A 17,542-nucleotide genomic window follows, 5' to 3' on the forward strand; every position below is an offset into this window, starting at 1 on the left:
CGTTACGCTGCCGCTGTCTCTCCGCGCGTCCGTCCCTCTTCATTTCGGTCCAAAATTGAACGTACTTTTCCGTCACTTTTCTGCCGTTCTGACTTTATTCGTGGCTTTCTCCCACTCTTTGGACCCTTTATGCTGCCTTTTTGAGAGAGAGAGAGAGAGAGAGAGACATAGACAGACAGCAGGAGAGAAGCGCTTCATTACACTCATTGGCACATTAACATTCAGGGAACTCTGGCTCCTCAAAGCCTGTTCAGCATTAAAGTGTCGTAATAATCCATAACAACTCATGTTCATAAAAATCAGATTAGTGAAACATCCCTTCAAAGCTGACAGTTATTACCAAAAAAAAAAAAAAAGGAGAAGAAAGTGAGAGAGGGAGCGAGAGATTGAGGCAGTTTATTACATCTGTCATTTTGGAAAAAGACGAGAGACGTGGGCGCTGACTGGGTGGTGGAGCGGATGCCGCGTAGATGGGAGAGAACGGCCCCAGATCAGCCGTCTGCCGACCGGAACGTTCTAAGTCGGGCTCGGCGCGTGCTGGGACTCTCCAGCCACAGAGGCCCCTGTGGGATGCCGGCTGCCGCGGGCTGCTCCCCGGCCTGCTCTCCGCCGCCGCGGCGATTTCGTTAGATCGAGGGGGGGAAAAAAAACCACGCGCTCTTAAGCCGTGCCAGCCCGCGAGCCAGGTCGCTACGTAGCCGCCGCATTTCCGACAGAGCAGCCTCCGAAGAAATATCACCCCCAGATCCCCTTGATTCCCTTCATGGGCTTGCCACACAGGATTAGCCTTCTCCTGAGCCCGGGGGAGCACGGAGCACCCCCGGCGCACGCAAGGCTTATTGATAAGGGCATCGGCGCTGACCTTTACTCACAACGGAAGGGGGAAGAGCCGGTCCACGGGGGAAGAGCCGGAAAATGAGGTCTGATACCCCCGTGGCCCTCAGAGACAGGGAGGAAGAGGAGGGGAGAGAGTGGGAGAGGCGGCCTGGAGTAAGAGAGAAGCCAGGCCGCGCGGGTTCGGGCGGGGTCACGGCCGGGTTGTGTGGGGTGAACGCTGACGTCCCAGCCGAGGGTCGACTGGGGCCAGTCCTGCCGATCGCTGCTCATCACTGAGACAAAGGAGGAAAAGGTGTTAATGCCTTGCCAGGAATGCCGCTTACCCTCGAGCCCCCCCCTCTCTTCCATTCATCTTAACTGTTATTCGTTCAAAGTGATCCCTGGGCCACAGCACCTCCTGACGTTTGCGTGATGCTTTTATGAGAACATGACCTGCTCTATATCAGAACGGTGAAAAACCTGGAAGAGATTCACTCTCCTCCCCTCCCCTCTCCTCTCCTCTCCTCTCCTCTCCTCTCTTCCTTTGCTCTGGCGTCTTGCCGCTTTCATGGGGTTTAGTTTGCAGGCTGTAATTCTGTCGGCTGTGTTTCTCCTTTTATGGACCGAGAACGTAGCAGATGGCTGGAAGAATGAGGATGAATGGGGCCATGATGAGGAGCGAGATCCAGAACAAATATGGGGATGATGAAGATGATGAAGGGGAGGGAGAGAGAGATGGTCTCAGCTGTCTCACACTGCCACACACAGGAGTGGCAGAGCTGAGACGGAGCTGGACTAAGCGTCTGAGCCCAGGAAAATCCCTGCTGATTAAAAGAATGAAAAATCCAGGAAAACCGAAGCCAGAAGCAGGAGCAGCACAGCGAGGGAGAGTGAGCACGTGCAGATGGACATGATGCACTTGACGAAATCTACCGCCCCACTTTGAAACAACACGCATGCCGAGGTCCGAAACCCGTAATCCAAGGCCACGGACGCTTCCCTTTGAATAATTCATGTCCACAGAGGCAATTACCTGGCGCACTAATGTAATCCTCGTAAGGACAGGCAGTGTGAGCGCATTAAAAAACCTCAGAACATACATGCGCGCGTGCGCGCGCACACACAGTTGCATTGTGTTAATAAAAGGGCGCTGTGGGGCACCTGTCCACCTTTGGTTGTAATATATCTGCACGTTTTATCTCCCAGCATGCACTCCTATGACTGAATCTCTGCACCTGTGCCGCTTACGTCACAGAAGCGAGTGCCCATTGCATCTTCCCCTTCTCTTTTTCTCTTTCTCCCTCTCATTCTCCCCTTTTTTTATATTTCTCTCCCTCTCGCTCTCCCTCTTTCCATCTCTCCCCTGTGAACTGAATGTCAGTGTCGTACACCGTCAAGCATGCTGGACAGAAGGGAAGAGATGAGAGGAGCTGCTGTTGGAGCAAGGCTAGTGAAATGACAGGAAATGACATCATCCGGTGTTTCACCTGTTGAGTCATGTACCCAGCAGCAACAAGGCATCACAACAAGGCAAACATTTGCCTCAGCTGTGCCAGCCGAACCTGTGGTCGTGTTCTTCCTGGGTTCTGAGAACGACCCGGAGAACCTCTCTGCACTTCTGTAGACCTCAGTCACAGCAGGGCGTCTGGCCGACGGCAGCTTGTTTACTGCTAGCGCCTTGCGGGGATGTTAAAGGGAAACGTCACTCCTCTGAAAGTGTTGCTGTGTCGCTGGGTTGAGATCAGGCCTGCTCCACTAAGCTCAGCATCCTTATACGAAGCTACTGTGTGCAAGTCAGTCAAAACCAACCTCACACCTGTCTGACTGAAAGAGAACTAAGTATCCGACTTCCGGGGAACGCAAGCGCTTGTTTCGTCAATGGCTCACTGAACATCAAAGCGCTAACCAGCTGCCTTTGGAACAAAGCTTTTTCATTGTGCTTCGAATTTGAAAACGCGAAAAATAGTAGCGAGGCGTTAGGACCTTTGCCCGCGTTTTTAAATGCTAAGTCACGTTAATCCGAGCAAACCTGCCTCGATAAGAGCCATCACTTCATCAGATTTGACATCTTCTCAGTCCAGTCCTCAGAGCTACCAGATGGTCCACACTTTGCGCTAAATCACCTCTGAACTAAGCCAATAGGATATAGGGCCAAGTGTATGGGAACCAACCTTGGTTAGCGCCAAAATTTGGACCGTCTAATGGGTCCCAAGAACTGGGCTGGGAAACAGTGATATGGACCATGCAGGGACATACAGTGTACCTATATCCAATGTAATACTGATCTGCTCCTTCCTAAACGTTTGCCATTTTCAGCAGTAGCTCACTTTATGAATGATGATGGCTTGTTAAGTCCGTGCACACTATCCAGCTGTGCTGTGCACTCCTCTCTAATCAGGAGGGTGCCCATTTCCATGGCTGCTGTTCATTAATCCTAACTGTAAGTGCAACTTGTTGAAATCGAAGTGACACTTCCATGGCTGTAGACCAGATGACAGCGCGAACGGTTGCTTCATCTGTGTTTAGCACAGGGTAGTAATTAAAAGTTGCATTAAAAGTTCCCTTTTATGATCAGATCAGAGTAGTCATGAATCCATTAAAGTGGGGTTGCCAAGCAAAGAGGATCTTGATCGAACAATTAATTTGTGAATGCAGTTCTACTGACAGCTGGAGTCATGATTTCTGTTGCCAGAGAGTTTCTATTTTAATAACTGCCTTCATTGTCCCTTGAGCAGGTTGTACAGTAAGAACTCTGAGCGCTGCGATCAGACTGCGGGCTTTGAATCTCAGTTGTGCCACATGCGGTGCATTTTCAAGGGCTACTGATGTATGCATCTGGCCATGTTCCTGGCAATGGGGAGAAACATTACAGTCTGGCTTTCTCTTTTGGTAGGTTTTGAGGGCTGCACAAAGTAGCCATCTGTGGCCCACCTTTATATAGCATCGTATATGTCAAAATACAATCTATAACAAATTCAGAATCGCTTTGTCATTCTCACGAACAAGTTCCTGGTTTTTGAATGAATTTCATGTGCTTATGTAGGTGAAACGTTGAGAATCCACATGAACTTCAGAAACAATCGTCCTTTTGTTTGATTCCCAAGCGATTGCGGCGATCTTTTTCAGTGCATGCTTTCTCAAATGGGCCACAATTATTCACAGTAGATGATATCTGGTTTCTGTGAGTCCATAACGCACGCAAGCGCACATGCGCACTCTGCTCCAAAAATAAAGGTTGGGTCCAAGCATTCATGGCACCAGTCATGTTTGTGTGTGCTTTGTGTGTGTGTGTGTGTGTGTGTGTTTGTGTGTGTGTAAGGGGAGAAGAATCCAGTAGAACAAGCAATTGAACTGCAGAGACTTTGCCTTCGTCCCTACACCAGCCTTTATTGGAAGTATTGACGCAAACACAGAGGAGAACTTTTGGAGGACGCTCGGCTTAGGCAAATACTTAAACACATCGACTGCATCGAGACCCCGTCCGTCAAGTATCGACCGCGGTGTTCAAAAGTGTGGCTGAGTGCTGGTCACCTGATGACCGAACCTGCTGGGAGGTTAAAGAGTTAAAGAGCAGGCCATGCCAGCTCAGGGCAGGCTCCACTGCAGAAAGCCACTAGGGGGCGTCTCTTTAAACGTTCGTGTGGTGTTCATGGCCGAGTTGTTTGTGGCTGGCCGTTTCCATAGAAACAGGCCGGAGGGGCAGAGTATGGGAGAGGTTTGGGGATGAGTCGAGCTTTATTGCTCTAAGAAGGACATCTTTTTGCCCGTCCCCTGATCTCCGTCCACTTAACCCAGCGCTCCGACATCTCCAACCATCCGCCACCATCTGGCTGTGATCTCAGCTCATCTTGACGCACAGCAGCCACGAGCAGGCCGGCTACCGGACGATCGGAGCCAAAAGTAACGGCAGAACCTTCCGTTATTTATTCAGTGGCTGTCGTCTCGGACGTTGGCGAGGGCGGGGAGGCAGCGTCTGCAGTCAGTAGGCACGTCGGCTTCTGCTTTTACATTATTAGCTGTCTGGGAAAGTTATGCTCCTGGAACCTCGCACTCATGGTGAGCTCACGTTCCGCACGCCCTGCTTACAGAGCGCACGCAGATGCGTCTCCTCCTCCACGGCACGGCAGGGGGCGGAGCCGGCCACTCCGAGCGCTCGTGATCGGACCTGGGCGTTGGCCCTCCCTCCTCCTGAAAGACGGAGTGCTGAGAACAGGAAGGCACTTAATTAAACCCTCCAAGTTGGGAAGTCTCTCAGGCCGTCGAGTTGGAAAGTCACCTGTTTTAAGACTGTTGTTTTAGGATTATTTTTTTTCTGTGATATTTTTCATACACACAGAGAGAGGCCCGAGAGCTGGACGATAACACGTCGACGTCTGAACGGCTTTGCGGAGGCGCACCACGGTCCGCCGCGTGCTCGGGCGAGGCGCCCTTTCCCTAGGCCCGAGACCCGGCCGCACGGTTCTGTGTTACGCGAGGCGTCGCTTTCGTGACCTAACAGAAGTACCGTACCGTATTTTTTTTTTTTTATAGATACGTTTCAGATACAGCCCACTTTGGCAGTACAGAAAGTGGTCCGGACGCTGCGTTAGGGATTAAACTCCCTGCAAAAAGCCTTCCCGCCCGGCATTTTCCAGCCGCTTCCACTCGTCTAAAAGCAAGTGGGCGATGATGTTCACCAGCAATCTCCTGCACTTTCTTCCCCCATCCCTCGGTGATTGTTCTGGAGGCCATAAACCCAGTGTGACTTTTTTTTTTTTTTTGCAGGCTGCCGCTCCGGCTCCTCCCCCTCTCTCCCGTTGGGCATGCTACTCTGTCCCCCACTGTGGAAATTACCCCACGCCTGTCCATTACTCACGCCGGGAGCATTTAACTTCAATTGCCTGTGTGAAACCCCCCCCAAACGACTCTGCTCTCTGGTTTTTTCTCCTTCTCCCCTCCTTCTCTTTCTCCTTACTTGAATTTACTTGTACCCTCTGTTTTGCTGTTTGCAGATGAGCGCCGGCCGTGCTGATGAAAGCTTTTATGGGCCGCGTTCGTTCGTTCGTGCCGGCCCTGCAGACGGGCCCCGTTTGGCAGTGATTAAGCCCGATGTCACCAAGTGCGCCAGAAGACAATGGCACTTTGTTGACGATCCAACCCCCCCCTTTATTTTTTTTGTGCACCGGTTCGGAGCTGCCACCTGTTTTCGTTTAGTGCCTCGTCTTCAGCAGGAGCAGCCGCGGCGGTGATTACCTCCAGAGAGGAGGCGCACGCGGACCCTCCTCCCGCTGCTCCTTGACCTCCGTCGCCCAAACAATGGGTGTTCGGTGGCCTGAGGTTAATGTTTTCATGGCATAGATGGTGCTGACGTTCATGTACGGGGGCCTTTGCCCATCCTGGCGTTTACATGAACTTGATTTTGCCAAATTTGCAAAGCTTTGCTACCCCGGTTGCGGAGTTGACCACCCTGAGAGCGTCACGGCGACAGTCACTGCAGATTCAGCGGGTCTGAGCTCGTATCAGCACCGCCTTATACAGCGTTTCACGTTCAGATTTTAAAATGATAATTGTGACCTAGTTGTGTTTATCTTGAAATAATCTGGCAATTATTTCCACCATAACGACTTGTCTCTTGCTCTGTCTCACTCTCTCTCACTCTCTCACACTCTCTAATTGCACCTCGGTCTGTGGGCCGTGTATTAGGTTGATGTGTTTAATATGCATCCTTTATCAGCAGTCGCCGGGGCAAAGAAACAGCAGTGAGGAAATTCATGTTACAGTAGTTATCATTCGGAAGCCTTCCTCGCAATTACATCCTTGACTGATTTCTTTTAGGCGTTTAAATTCATTTCCAATGACCTTTATGTCTTCGCCCCGTCCGGGTGAGGGAGCCGGGAGGGGGAAAAAGGGCAAACGCTGATAATTGTTTCGGGCATGGAATTGTCAGAAATTTTCGCGGAGGTTGTGTGAAAGTGGAAGGTGTGCGTTCTTTTTTTTTTTTTTTTTTTCCCCCCCATCTTTAACTTTCTTCCCTCCGGTCGCACCTGTTCTCCCTTTCTCCGTGGTCTCGGAGTCGTTCGGTAGGGCGCTCTCTCTCACCCGCGCTTCATTTCCTTTGTCTCAGTGCAGGCAGCCTAAATCAGGTTCACTCCTGAAACAAAAGTGCGTAATGAATGCGCATGATCCAGCCCGATTCCGAATGAATTCATTTCTCTGCTGCACAATAGCCTGTGACAGGTCTATTTTCCGCCGTGGAGTATGACTGTGTGAGAGAGAGAGAGTCTGAATGGAGTGTACACTGTGTCAGGCGTTGAGATTGCTTGTGAAGGTGAACTGATTGGAGTGTATTCAGACTTTGGCACGTGGAAGTGGAAAGACTCGCCCTTGCCCTTTGCTGAGCCGACCTGTGTGGTGGATCTCTGAACTGGTACGACGCAGCTGATTTGGAGTCAGAGAATTATAGTGCGTGTTTAAGTGACTGACTGACACACACACACACACACACACACACAGACTGACACTTTGGAAAGTGACCCTTAAACTGGGTCCTGGGAGATGCTTAAGCAGATACGCTTACCCTGTTGGGAAAAGCAACAAAAACCAAAAACCTGCTACTTGGAGATGAAACTCCTGTTTAGGTTATTTAAAAAAAAACATTTTTAAACAGAAAGTGTTGGCATGGAGGTGCACATCTTGCTGCACCTGCAGGTGTAGCCTCTGCATCCAGCTTCCTAACGGGGGGCTGCGACAGCCCCAAAACCCCACGCGCGTGTCAGCCAACGACACCTCGCAATGGTGTCACCCCCGAATCCCTCACGCGCGCGTGCCGAGCTCATAACCCCCTCAAACCGGGGTTATGCTCGAGCCTGGCAGCCATGTCCGAACCCCGATCCCCACCAAAAGCGACGGCAGCGCTCTTCCGGAGACGAAGGGCCGTGCTTAGGAGCTCACTGCGGAGCCGGAGCCGGAGCCGCGGCACGTGTGCTAATTTGGGAAAGGATGGCATGCCTTCACCTGTCTCCTCCAACGCTACCTGGGGCTGACTACTGTCTGAGAAGAGCCATCTGGGTTGCCATGGCGACCGCTGTAGCATGTCATTGCCGTGGATGGGCTGAAATGAACTCTGTGTGAGAGAAGGTGGGGGTAGGAGGAGGGTGGGGCACAGAGAGGGTGAGAGAGAGAGAGAGAGAGAGAGAGAGAGAGAGAGAGAGAGAGAGAGAGAGAGAGAGAGAGAGAGAGAGAGAGAGAGAGGCGGTGCATTGTGATGAGGAAGGAGAGAGGGGCTTCACCTGAATGCTCCACTGCATCCTAATAACTCCAGTGTGTGTAAAGTTTCCGTGTGCTGCGCAGCTGCTGGGACCAGATCTCTGCAGTTGGACAGCCCCCCCCCACCCCAACTGCTGGGGGGCAGCTCTGAAAATGACCCCAGCACAACCCCTGTTCCGTAGGCAGCTCTGAAAATGTCTCCGGCGCAGACCCCTGTACTGTGAGCAGCTCTGACAACGAGCCCATCAGAACCAGAGTTCTGGGGGGGAAAAAAAACACCGATGTAATAACCCAAGTCGCTTTACACCCCTCACCCTGACGTAGTTCTAACACTCAAGCGCTGAATTAACAACTGAATTACTTCTTCCCTAAAATCCATGGCGCTATAATTAATGGGCCTTGACGGTAGTAATCCAGGTGGATCTGCTCTCCAGGTGCTGGAATCCCCCTGCCACAGCTGTTCTCCACAGAGCTCAGAGCAGCAGCCCCTCTGATTGGGCCGTAATCAGAGAGAGGGCCCCACCCACTGCATGGGCGCCATGGCAATGCTCCGGAGCAACCCGTGGAAGAGTCAGAGCTTGTCGCATGACTTTCCCTACTTCATAAATCAACAGGCAGCACTTGCCTAAATGTTCTGATCACTCCAAGATGTTCTGATCGGTATCACTGTGTGACGTGTGTCATTAATGCGTCATTAGTGTCTTAAGCAATTAAAAATGTATTTTAACATTTTACTGTGTTTATCCCCCCCCCCCCATGTATACATTAAGGGCTGAATATAGCTCTTTCTAGAGTGCCTAATGTGTTCTATATAAAGTTCTCTCTCTCAAGTGGGTATTATATTTATTTAACATTTCTCTCTGTTCTCCTTTTTCTCCACTTCTCTGTCTGTCTCTCTCTCTCTCTCTTTCCCCCGTAGAAAATAGAGGACGATGATTTGGTGCTGACTCCCGATGGAACAAGGGAGTTTGTGACCTTTGAGATTCCTCTCAATGACTCGGGTTCCGCAGGGTTAGGGGTCAGCGTCAAGGGCAACCGCTCCAAAGAGAATCACGCGGACCTGGGAATCTTTGTCAAGTCCATCATCAACGGGGGAGCTGCTTGCAAGGCAAGAAGACTCAACACCGAGCATTTTCTAGCATCAAATGTTGGATGAAATGACTCCCGTCTGCTGCTGTGGTTTGAGTGTGGTTTCTGCACTGGGTCCATGCACAGTCAATGCCTCCCATTTACCGACATATCTGACCTCTCATATCTAGTTCTAGCGTTGCATCAGCAAGTGTTTGAGCATTATAAAAAAGATCTTTGTATGTGTGGGTTTTTTTTTTTTTTTTTTGGTTTGTTGTTTTTTCTCCTCCCAGGATGGCCGCTTAAGAGTGAACGACCAGTTGATAGCTGTGAATGGAGAGTCACTGCTGGAGAAGACCAACCAGGATGCCATGGAAACGCTACGCAAGTCCATGTCCGTGGAGAGCAACAAGAGAGGCATGATCCAGCTCATAGTGGCCCGCAGGCTGAGCAGGAGGGCTGAGGTGCGTGCGTGCGTGCGAGCACATGCAGGTGGCGTGTTTAACGTATGCGCTTCTTGCTTACCGAAGCCTAGCTGCGCTGTGGCTCTAAGCAGCTGGCTACACGGAGCCCCGAGCCGCCCCGGAACGCCGGCGCAGGCCATCTGTCGCCGCGCAGGCCGCTGGACAAGGTGGTCCTGGCTTGTGCGCCTAGCCTGCTCGCCAGAGAAGCGCGCCGCGCACACGTAGCCCGGCCTCGCCACCGAAGAAGTGAATTAGATGGAGGTCTTATCAAGCCTGAGCAGAGCGCGGGCGCGAGCGGGGAGGGAGGCCAGGCGAGAGATCGAAAGCAATTCAGATAGTGCTGGAACGCTCGCGCCGATTGGGGCCGACAGGGGCTGGCTCTATGAAATATCAAATATCAGCTCTGACTTTTTCTTCTTTCATTCACATCTCTCCTCTCTCCCTGTCGTGCTAGGCTGGTGTTAGGCATTGTGTATTTAATTTTTCTTGAGTGGTCCTCACATACTCATTATAGCTTAATCCACGGTCTGGGAATAATATAAAGAATGTGTTTGATTTTTTTTTTTTCTTCCAACAATACCCCCAAACACTCTCACGTGATGGCTTTGCTTGGTCTTGACCAGGTCTGTCCAGTGGATGTTTGTGTTTGATTTGACTGGTGCGCCTTACTGCTAGTACTTGATTAGGAGTGGACCTCATACTGTGCTCCTGATTCATCACCCGCACACACACACACACACACACACACACACACACACACAGACACACAGACACACACACACACACACACACACAGACACACACACACACACACCCGCACACACACACACACACACACACACAGACACACACACGCACACACACACACACACACACACACACACACACACACTCACCAGTTCCCTCCAGAACTGCCCAGATGCAAGGTCACTTCTTATCTGTCCATCAGATGGCTGCCAGGTTGTTTGGCTCTGCCCCCTCTGCATGAGCCAGATCTGTGCTGGTGTCCGTCGGCGGTCTCCAGCTGGACGGGCCCCCTGCCGCAGCCCAGCGAGATGCGCTTGAAACGAGCCTTTCATGCGTTTGCTTTTTATTTCAAATGACCCCCCCCCCCCACCCTCTAGAAACCAGCAGTCCACACACTCAGTGCTCGCAGAGAGGAATGACGTTGCACGTGTTCCTCCGTAACAGCACGGCCGAACGCCTTCGCATCTCGTCCTGCGTCTGGTCTCTGAGCGAGCGGATTTCGGCTCAAGGGGCGCGGAGATCGGACCTCGTTAGCCTTTCTCTCGCCACACCTCTCACGCCGACGGGGGCCCGGAGGGGAGGACGGCGACGTGGCCTTCGATATCTTGCCCGTCTCCGCCGCAGAGGGAGATCCGCAGGCTGGCGGTCCAGAGGTCGTCCTCGCGAGCTTGGAACGAGGCCTGCTCAGGTCGCCGCAGAGCTGTGACGGCAGCCTCGGTGAGGTCGCGCCCGTTTGTTGTCATAGAAACAGGAGATGCACAAACAGTCGTCTTCCAGCCGGCTACTGGATGGACAGGAAAGCGTCTGAGTCTGGAAGCCCCCTGCCTCCTCTGTTCTCTGCGATAGACGGGCTCCGGCCCCTCACGTAGGAGCTCCTAGTGCGAGACAACAGTGGGCATTCAGCACAGCTGGCTGGTGGCACAGGGCACCCGATCCTAGACCGGGTGGGAGAAGGATGAAAAGGAGTGAACTGCCTGGAATGAAACTGAGATAGAGTGATAGAAACAGAACGAGGGACAGCAGAAAGACAGAGAGATGGTGGGGGTAATAAAGAAAATCTGGATTGCCTCAAGCGAGAGAGAGAGAGAGAGAGAGAGAGAGAGAGAGAGAGAGAGAGAGAGAGAGAGAGAGAGAGAGAGAGAGAGAGAGAGAGAGATTGTAGCGGGAGAGCGCCTGGCCTCTGGGGACGAACGGGCATGTTCTCTGCTCTTTGCTGCTGTGTGAAGTATTCCGTCGTCACTCAGCAAATTCCGGAGCACACAGTCCGAGATTCCGATGAATACGATCCATCACTGTCTGCTCACACCGCCTCACCACCTCGCCTGCTCTTTCTTTCTGTATATTTCTGTGACCGTGTGTTAGGGTGCGTGTGCATGCTTAAATCAGCCACACACCACACACACACACACACACACACACACACACACGCTTTTACTGTGAATACCAATTATGATCATGTACATTAGGCAGTCGTTTTAAGCTGCTCTATAAACGGAGCGCCGCTATTAGCCGCGTGCTAATGTGCTCTTGTATTAAGGAGTTAATTGCTCTTCACGGCCCAAGGAGAGAACAGGCAGACGGGCACGCTGGCGACGGCCTCGGCATGGCTACTAGTCCGCCGCAGAAAGAACAGAAGCACTTGGAGCAGGATAGGCCCTGGCTTTGGCGAAGGTGACCTCTGTCCTTTGACCGCTGAGCCATGCTGTGCCATGACCCACAGAAACATGTGCATGACTGCTCGCTTCGGGCTTTTCCCCGCTCCTACTCAGTAATTCAAGTAGCGTTGCAGAGCACTCCTAATTTGGAGGGTTTTCTAAATAAACTGTGACTTTCTGTTAATATAACATTGCGCGTTCACACAGTTAAAATTCCGGGAGAGTCATTTCAATCCCATTAATTTCTTATCAGACTTCGGAGGCTCCGGCCTGGGCTCGCCGACGCCTCAACGCCGTCACTTTGTTGATCTTTAATGAGCTTTGAGCTTTGTCTTAGATATGAGCCTTTGTGTGGGTAAAGTTGTCCGGAGTTCGTGTGGGTCCGTGGCAGTCTCAGAGCATAACTTCTACTTCGGTATTCTCATGCAGTTAATGGACAGCCATGCATTTTACAATGCAGTGCTGTAAGTGGCAATCCCACAGACTTGTTTCTTTGTACATAGTATAGGTGTTGGCTATTAATGTAAATTTATACTTGTAAATATTGTATATTCAAACACTTGTGAATACAGCATGAGCTGATACACATACAGCTGGTTATATTGTGTATATATAATAAGGAATATGCAGTATACACAAAATATTCAGATATTTGCCCAGCACATATTTAGGGTTATTCGTTATTAAAGAGGCTGCAGGAATCGCGGCGTAACTGTACAGTGAACAAGGCACGTTACCATCAGACCATCACCTTCTGAGCAGAATTCACTCACCAAAAAGATCAGGAGTAGCGCTGACCAAAAGATGACGGGTACACTGTAGGGACAGTCAGAGTTCTACTTATCCTAATAAAATGGCAAATAAAATGCAGGCCTTTTGATGTAGTAGATTAAATTGGTATCCTTGGGGAAATCCCTGGAGCGCTGACTAATGTCTTAGGTTTTCTGATCATAAACATCACATTCATATTTTGTAATCGTGAGCTTAGCTATATCAACACCTTTGTTACCATTCCCATAGAAACACACACACACACACACACACACACACACACACACACACACACGATTCTGTGTTCCCGAGTTCTATAGCTGGAATAGATCCTTCCTTGCATCCTACGTGTACACAGCAATGCTGATGCTGTTCAAGACGCTTCCAGCCAGCGCATGAATGAATGTGTGAGTGAGAGGCGTGTGCATGCTCATTAAAATCCCGTTCAAAAGCAAGGCAGCCTCTTCTTCCCAAGAAAGATTTATGTACGCATATTAATTGATTTGATTTGCGTTCATGAGCGACCTGTTCTCACAGCTCGTGTGTGCTGCGGGCTACTACAGCATCACCGTGCAGCTCCGTATAGCGAGCAGCAGGAGTCTCCGCTAACCTGCGGGGTCTCTACACTCCTGCCATTGTATCTCTCCCGTCTTTCCGAAAGCGCATTTACATATGACGCAGGCACACCCATCTCTATGCATTATGCATGAGGAGTAGGAACATTTTTTTTTTTTAAAGGTTCAGTTAGGTTGTGGGTTGTTTTTGTTTTTTTTAATTGAAATGAAGACATCGGGGCAGTGGTTCCACGCACAGTTCAGCAGGTGGAGTGGGGCCTCCTGTAGGGCTCGGCTCATAAGTGGAGACTTTCATGCAGAACGTTCCTTTCTCTTGACCACATGAAAGGGGCTGAAATTGTTAGAATGATATAAGTGGAACCCCTGAGAGAGGCACTCCAGCTGAAACGCATCGCTAACCGCTTCTCTCGTTCCGGCCTCTCTCCCTATCCGGCCTCTCTCCCTATCCGGCCTCTGCTGGCCAGCATCCGTGACGCGCAAGCAGCCGGCAGGAAGGGCACAGGAAGCCGGACACCGGGAAGTTCGGGCTGTGGACCGTGTGCGGGATATCTCTCTCTCTCTCGACCCCCCTCGCCCTCTCTCGGAATGTGCGCGCGCAAGCAAGGGGACGGCTGTCCGGGCCCGTGCACGGTGACATCGAGGTGGCCCGGCACGGAACCGTGTGACGGACATGTGAGTTGACGCGGTGGAGGAAACATCGCAGTTCAGCACGGCGTCTCCACGGGCCGTCCCGGGGAATACAAACGCGATGATCGATGGCATCTCGAGAGCACCGTCAGTCAGAAAAGCCAGTAAATTAGGGCTTTATTGGTATTGATCCGGACTGGCCGTGTGGATGCTGGGCAGGGCGGGACCAGGCTGCTGAGACCCCTGCGGACCGAACCTGTGGTGGAGGGCGGGCCTTCTTAACAGACCTCAAGGTCACTGCCCTGGTTAACATCCATTAGATCATCCGAAGATCAGTGCGCATTAATCCGAATGATGTCACTAAGGGGACTCATAAAAAATGACTAGGTGGTGAATGGGGCATTATGGGAGTTTCTTTTTGTTTTAATGGAAGAGGACATTGTGTTTTAATTAACTCAAAATGATCTGATCAGGCGGCTCAGCACCGAAACCCTCCTCACGTGTGCTATCAGAATCTCAAACGCAAGTCTTTTAATTAAAAATCAGTATTGTATTATTTTAGTGAGAAACACGTGCTGAAATATGCACTGCACACACGCACCAAAACCCACACTAAGCAGCATTTAGTGCAGGCTCACACATCCCTCCTGGGGTCCGCTGAAGAGCCACACCGAGTACCTCAGGTCCGTTTAAGCCTTCAGTGCCGGGATGTGCCAGTGAACTTGTACTGGTACAAGAGGGAGAGTCAACGATGACTCAAGATGGTGTGACAGCTCACTGTGTGTGTGTGTGTGTGTGTGTGTTTGGGGACTAGCCCTGGAATGACGGTGTTCTGCACAGAATGTCAGGAACAGCAATACCTGATGAACTTCCGTCTAGATGGCAGTATCTTAATCCACTCAGATAATCCAGCCTGAGAGAGGAGTAGGTCAGGGGTGATTACGATTGGAACAGGGTAAATGGCTTGTAATAATCCAGTAAAATGCCTCCTGCACTGCCTTCCCGTCCTTGCGCTTCCCGTTTGTATTCGGAGCCTCCCACACGCACTATTCCCTGCGTTCAGCCCCATCTTCCCAGTCCTCTGTGAAATTGACGCTCCTGATGATAAGCCCCTCCCTTCACCGGCCCGCCCGCCCCCCGTCTTCTCAAAAAGCCGATGTGTTATCAGATCCCGTCCGCCATCCGGCGGCGGATTAAAAACGCGAGAGGGAGGTTGGTAAAACAAATCCCAGTTTCGGGGTTGAAAGCGCGGCGAGGCCGGCGCGGACCGCGGCGGGGGTTTACAGTAAGGCCGTCTCCACCAGGATTCGCTGTAATTGCGTCGACCCCTTCGGCGCGACGCCCGCCTGGCTTTCTTATCAAGCCCACCTGATAAGTCCTCAGCTCTAGACTTCATTACGTTAGCTCATCTATATTAAACAGGCCGGGGTCCCGTGGCTATTGCTGCCCGTGCCGTCCTGGAGGCCGAGCCTGTCGACGGGCTCCTTTTTCCTTCTTTGCTCCTTCCCTGTTTCTCCAACGGACCCTCTCCACCTCCGCCTTCCCCCACCTGCTCTTTCTGGAGCTTCGGCCGGCCAGTATAGAGATCCACGCTGGGTCACGTTTACGCAGAGCGGCGAGGGCGAAGGGCGCGCGTGCTTCAGAGACGCGCGGATAACCAGAAAATCCTCGTCTTTGCTGCGGACTTGGCGCAGCCGGGCACACTTCAGGAAGTCTGTTCCTCCCTCGGCCAAGTTAGACTCAATCATCACTCCTGCTCTGACCCGCTCGCGCAGGAAGCTTCTACTGACCTTCACCAGCCAATGACAGCAGGACCTCTTTTCCACTACTCCAGAGAGATTACCACCAGTGTTTCCCAGACCTTCCCGCAGAGGGGCATTAAACGTCAACAGCAGGCAACTCTGTTCACTTTTTCTCCTCTCGCGTCAGCCGTAAACAGAGCGAAACCCGACGCGCGCTTCACGCCCGTAGTAAGCAAAGGTGACGCTGTGCTGCGTCTTCCTCTCTCACGCTACAGCATCTACGCGGGGCCCGGTCCAACCCCGCCCACGCTTCCTTCCCACGATTCTTTGCAGGTTATCGAAGTTGCCAGTTCACAGCGTCCTTCCTGTCTGCCCCCCCCCCCGCGGCGGTACCTGCCCCGGCGAGCGGAGAGCTCCGTTCTAAGCCCGGGCGCCCGTCTCAGCCTCCTGAAGACCTTGTTAATTAGCAGATGCGTTGACTCAGGTGTGCTGACGGCAGGCACCCCTCCAAGATGGCTGTGCAGATGAACCCCATGGTGACCTATTAAACGTGTGCACGCTGCATGTGGAAATCTTAACGCATGCTAGCAAGTTAGTTGACTTATAATAACTTGGACTAATATAATATATAATATAATATAATATAATAACTTGGACTAATGCTAGTCATGACTGTTGTATGCTATATTTTCTTTTATTCCACGCCCCTGCCTCCTGCTGAGGTGGCAATAGAGCACAACAAGCTGCCCTCACACTTGCTTTAGAACAGGAAACATTCAGCGGGGAAGTGAATATGACATTACTAAGGTTGAGTCTGAATCATTTGCTATTAAAAATGCTTTAATAAGCCAGAATGAATGTGCTTGTGCTTTGATTTGTTAAGCAGCTGATATTTCAAAATTAAACGTGTAATTTTCAAAATTACACGTTTAACTTCAAAATTAAACGTGTAATTTAAATTACACATTTAGTAGGCTTCTCGTGGTACCCAAATTTTTACACACACACGTGTGTGTGTGTGTGTGTGTGTGTGTGTGTGTGTGTGTGTGTGTATTTCATAGTGCGCCAGGCACTCCGACTGAGGGACACACCCACTGTCTCTCTCACACACACACACACACACACACACACACACACACACACCCCTTGCACCTGCCACACTCACAATCACCTGATTACTGACCACATGCACCGCTGCCTTGATGGTCTCCTGTGTTTCTCCCTCTGATTCAAGCCCACGGAAACACTCACCCAGTGCTGTGCTCAACCACGTCGCACCCCGAGTGTGTTTACTGCCAGCGAATCGCTACGCCACATGTGTGTCCCGCATCTACACGCCTCGCGCTGGACTGTCGGCACCTTTTTGCTTTGCTTTGTGTTTGTGTATAGCACCAGCTGTGCCCTGTGCTTCTGTCCTTTATTTACGGAGAATAAAGAAGCTCCGATCACACGCGGATCTTGCTCTCTCCATACCACCAGCACTGTGTGTGTGTGTGTGTGTTTTGTTTATACATGCACACACTCCTGTACAAGTCATTTTACATTTGCATTGTAACCAGTTATATAAGACGAGTCTCTTATGTTGGACGTTATATGTTAAACTTTTCTTTGTTAATCGTCATCACACTAATGGTCTTTGCTTACTTATATCACACAACGGCGCAATATGCAAACAAGCCCGCTCACAGTTTGTTTGTTTATCTGTCTGCCGTGAGCGTTCTGACTCATCGCAAATGTTCCAGCTGAGTGTTCTGTGGGCGTTTTAATGAATCGTGACATTCACATGATCCAAAAATACAAATAATTTTGGTTGAAACAATACAAGAAATTCT

At 51.1% G+C, this 17,542-nt stretch overlaps 1 protein-coding gene across 12 annotated transcripts in view; it reads left to right on the plus strand.

Moving 5' to 3' along the window:
• Positions 1-17,542, plus strand: part of pard3aa (par-3 family cell polarity regulator alpha, a) — a 277,492-nt gene that overhangs the window by 145,008 nt on the left and 114,942 nt on the right. For all 12 annotated transcript variants that reach the window (XR_014117080.1, XM_035531035.2, XM_081696953.1 and 9 more), the window contains 2 exons: positions 8,981-9,169; positions 9,423-9,593. Coding sequence is in view for 11 of the 12 variants with exons in the window: in XM_035531035.2 (XP_035386928.1) it covers positions 8,981-9,169; positions 9,423-9,593 (360 nt within the window). In the remaining variant the exon portion in view is untranslated. The remainder of the gene's footprint in view (positions 1-8,980; positions 9,170-9,422; positions 9,594-17,542) is intronic.

Source organism: Electrophorus electricus, chromosome 14 (genome assembly GCF_041902795.1).
Source record: "Electrophorus electricus isolate QZ-2024a chromosome 14, ASM4190279v1, whole genome shotgun sequence".
Lineage (NCBI taxonomy): Eukaryota > Metazoa > Chordata > Actinopteri > Gymnotiformes > Gymnotidae > Electrophorus > Electrophorus electricus.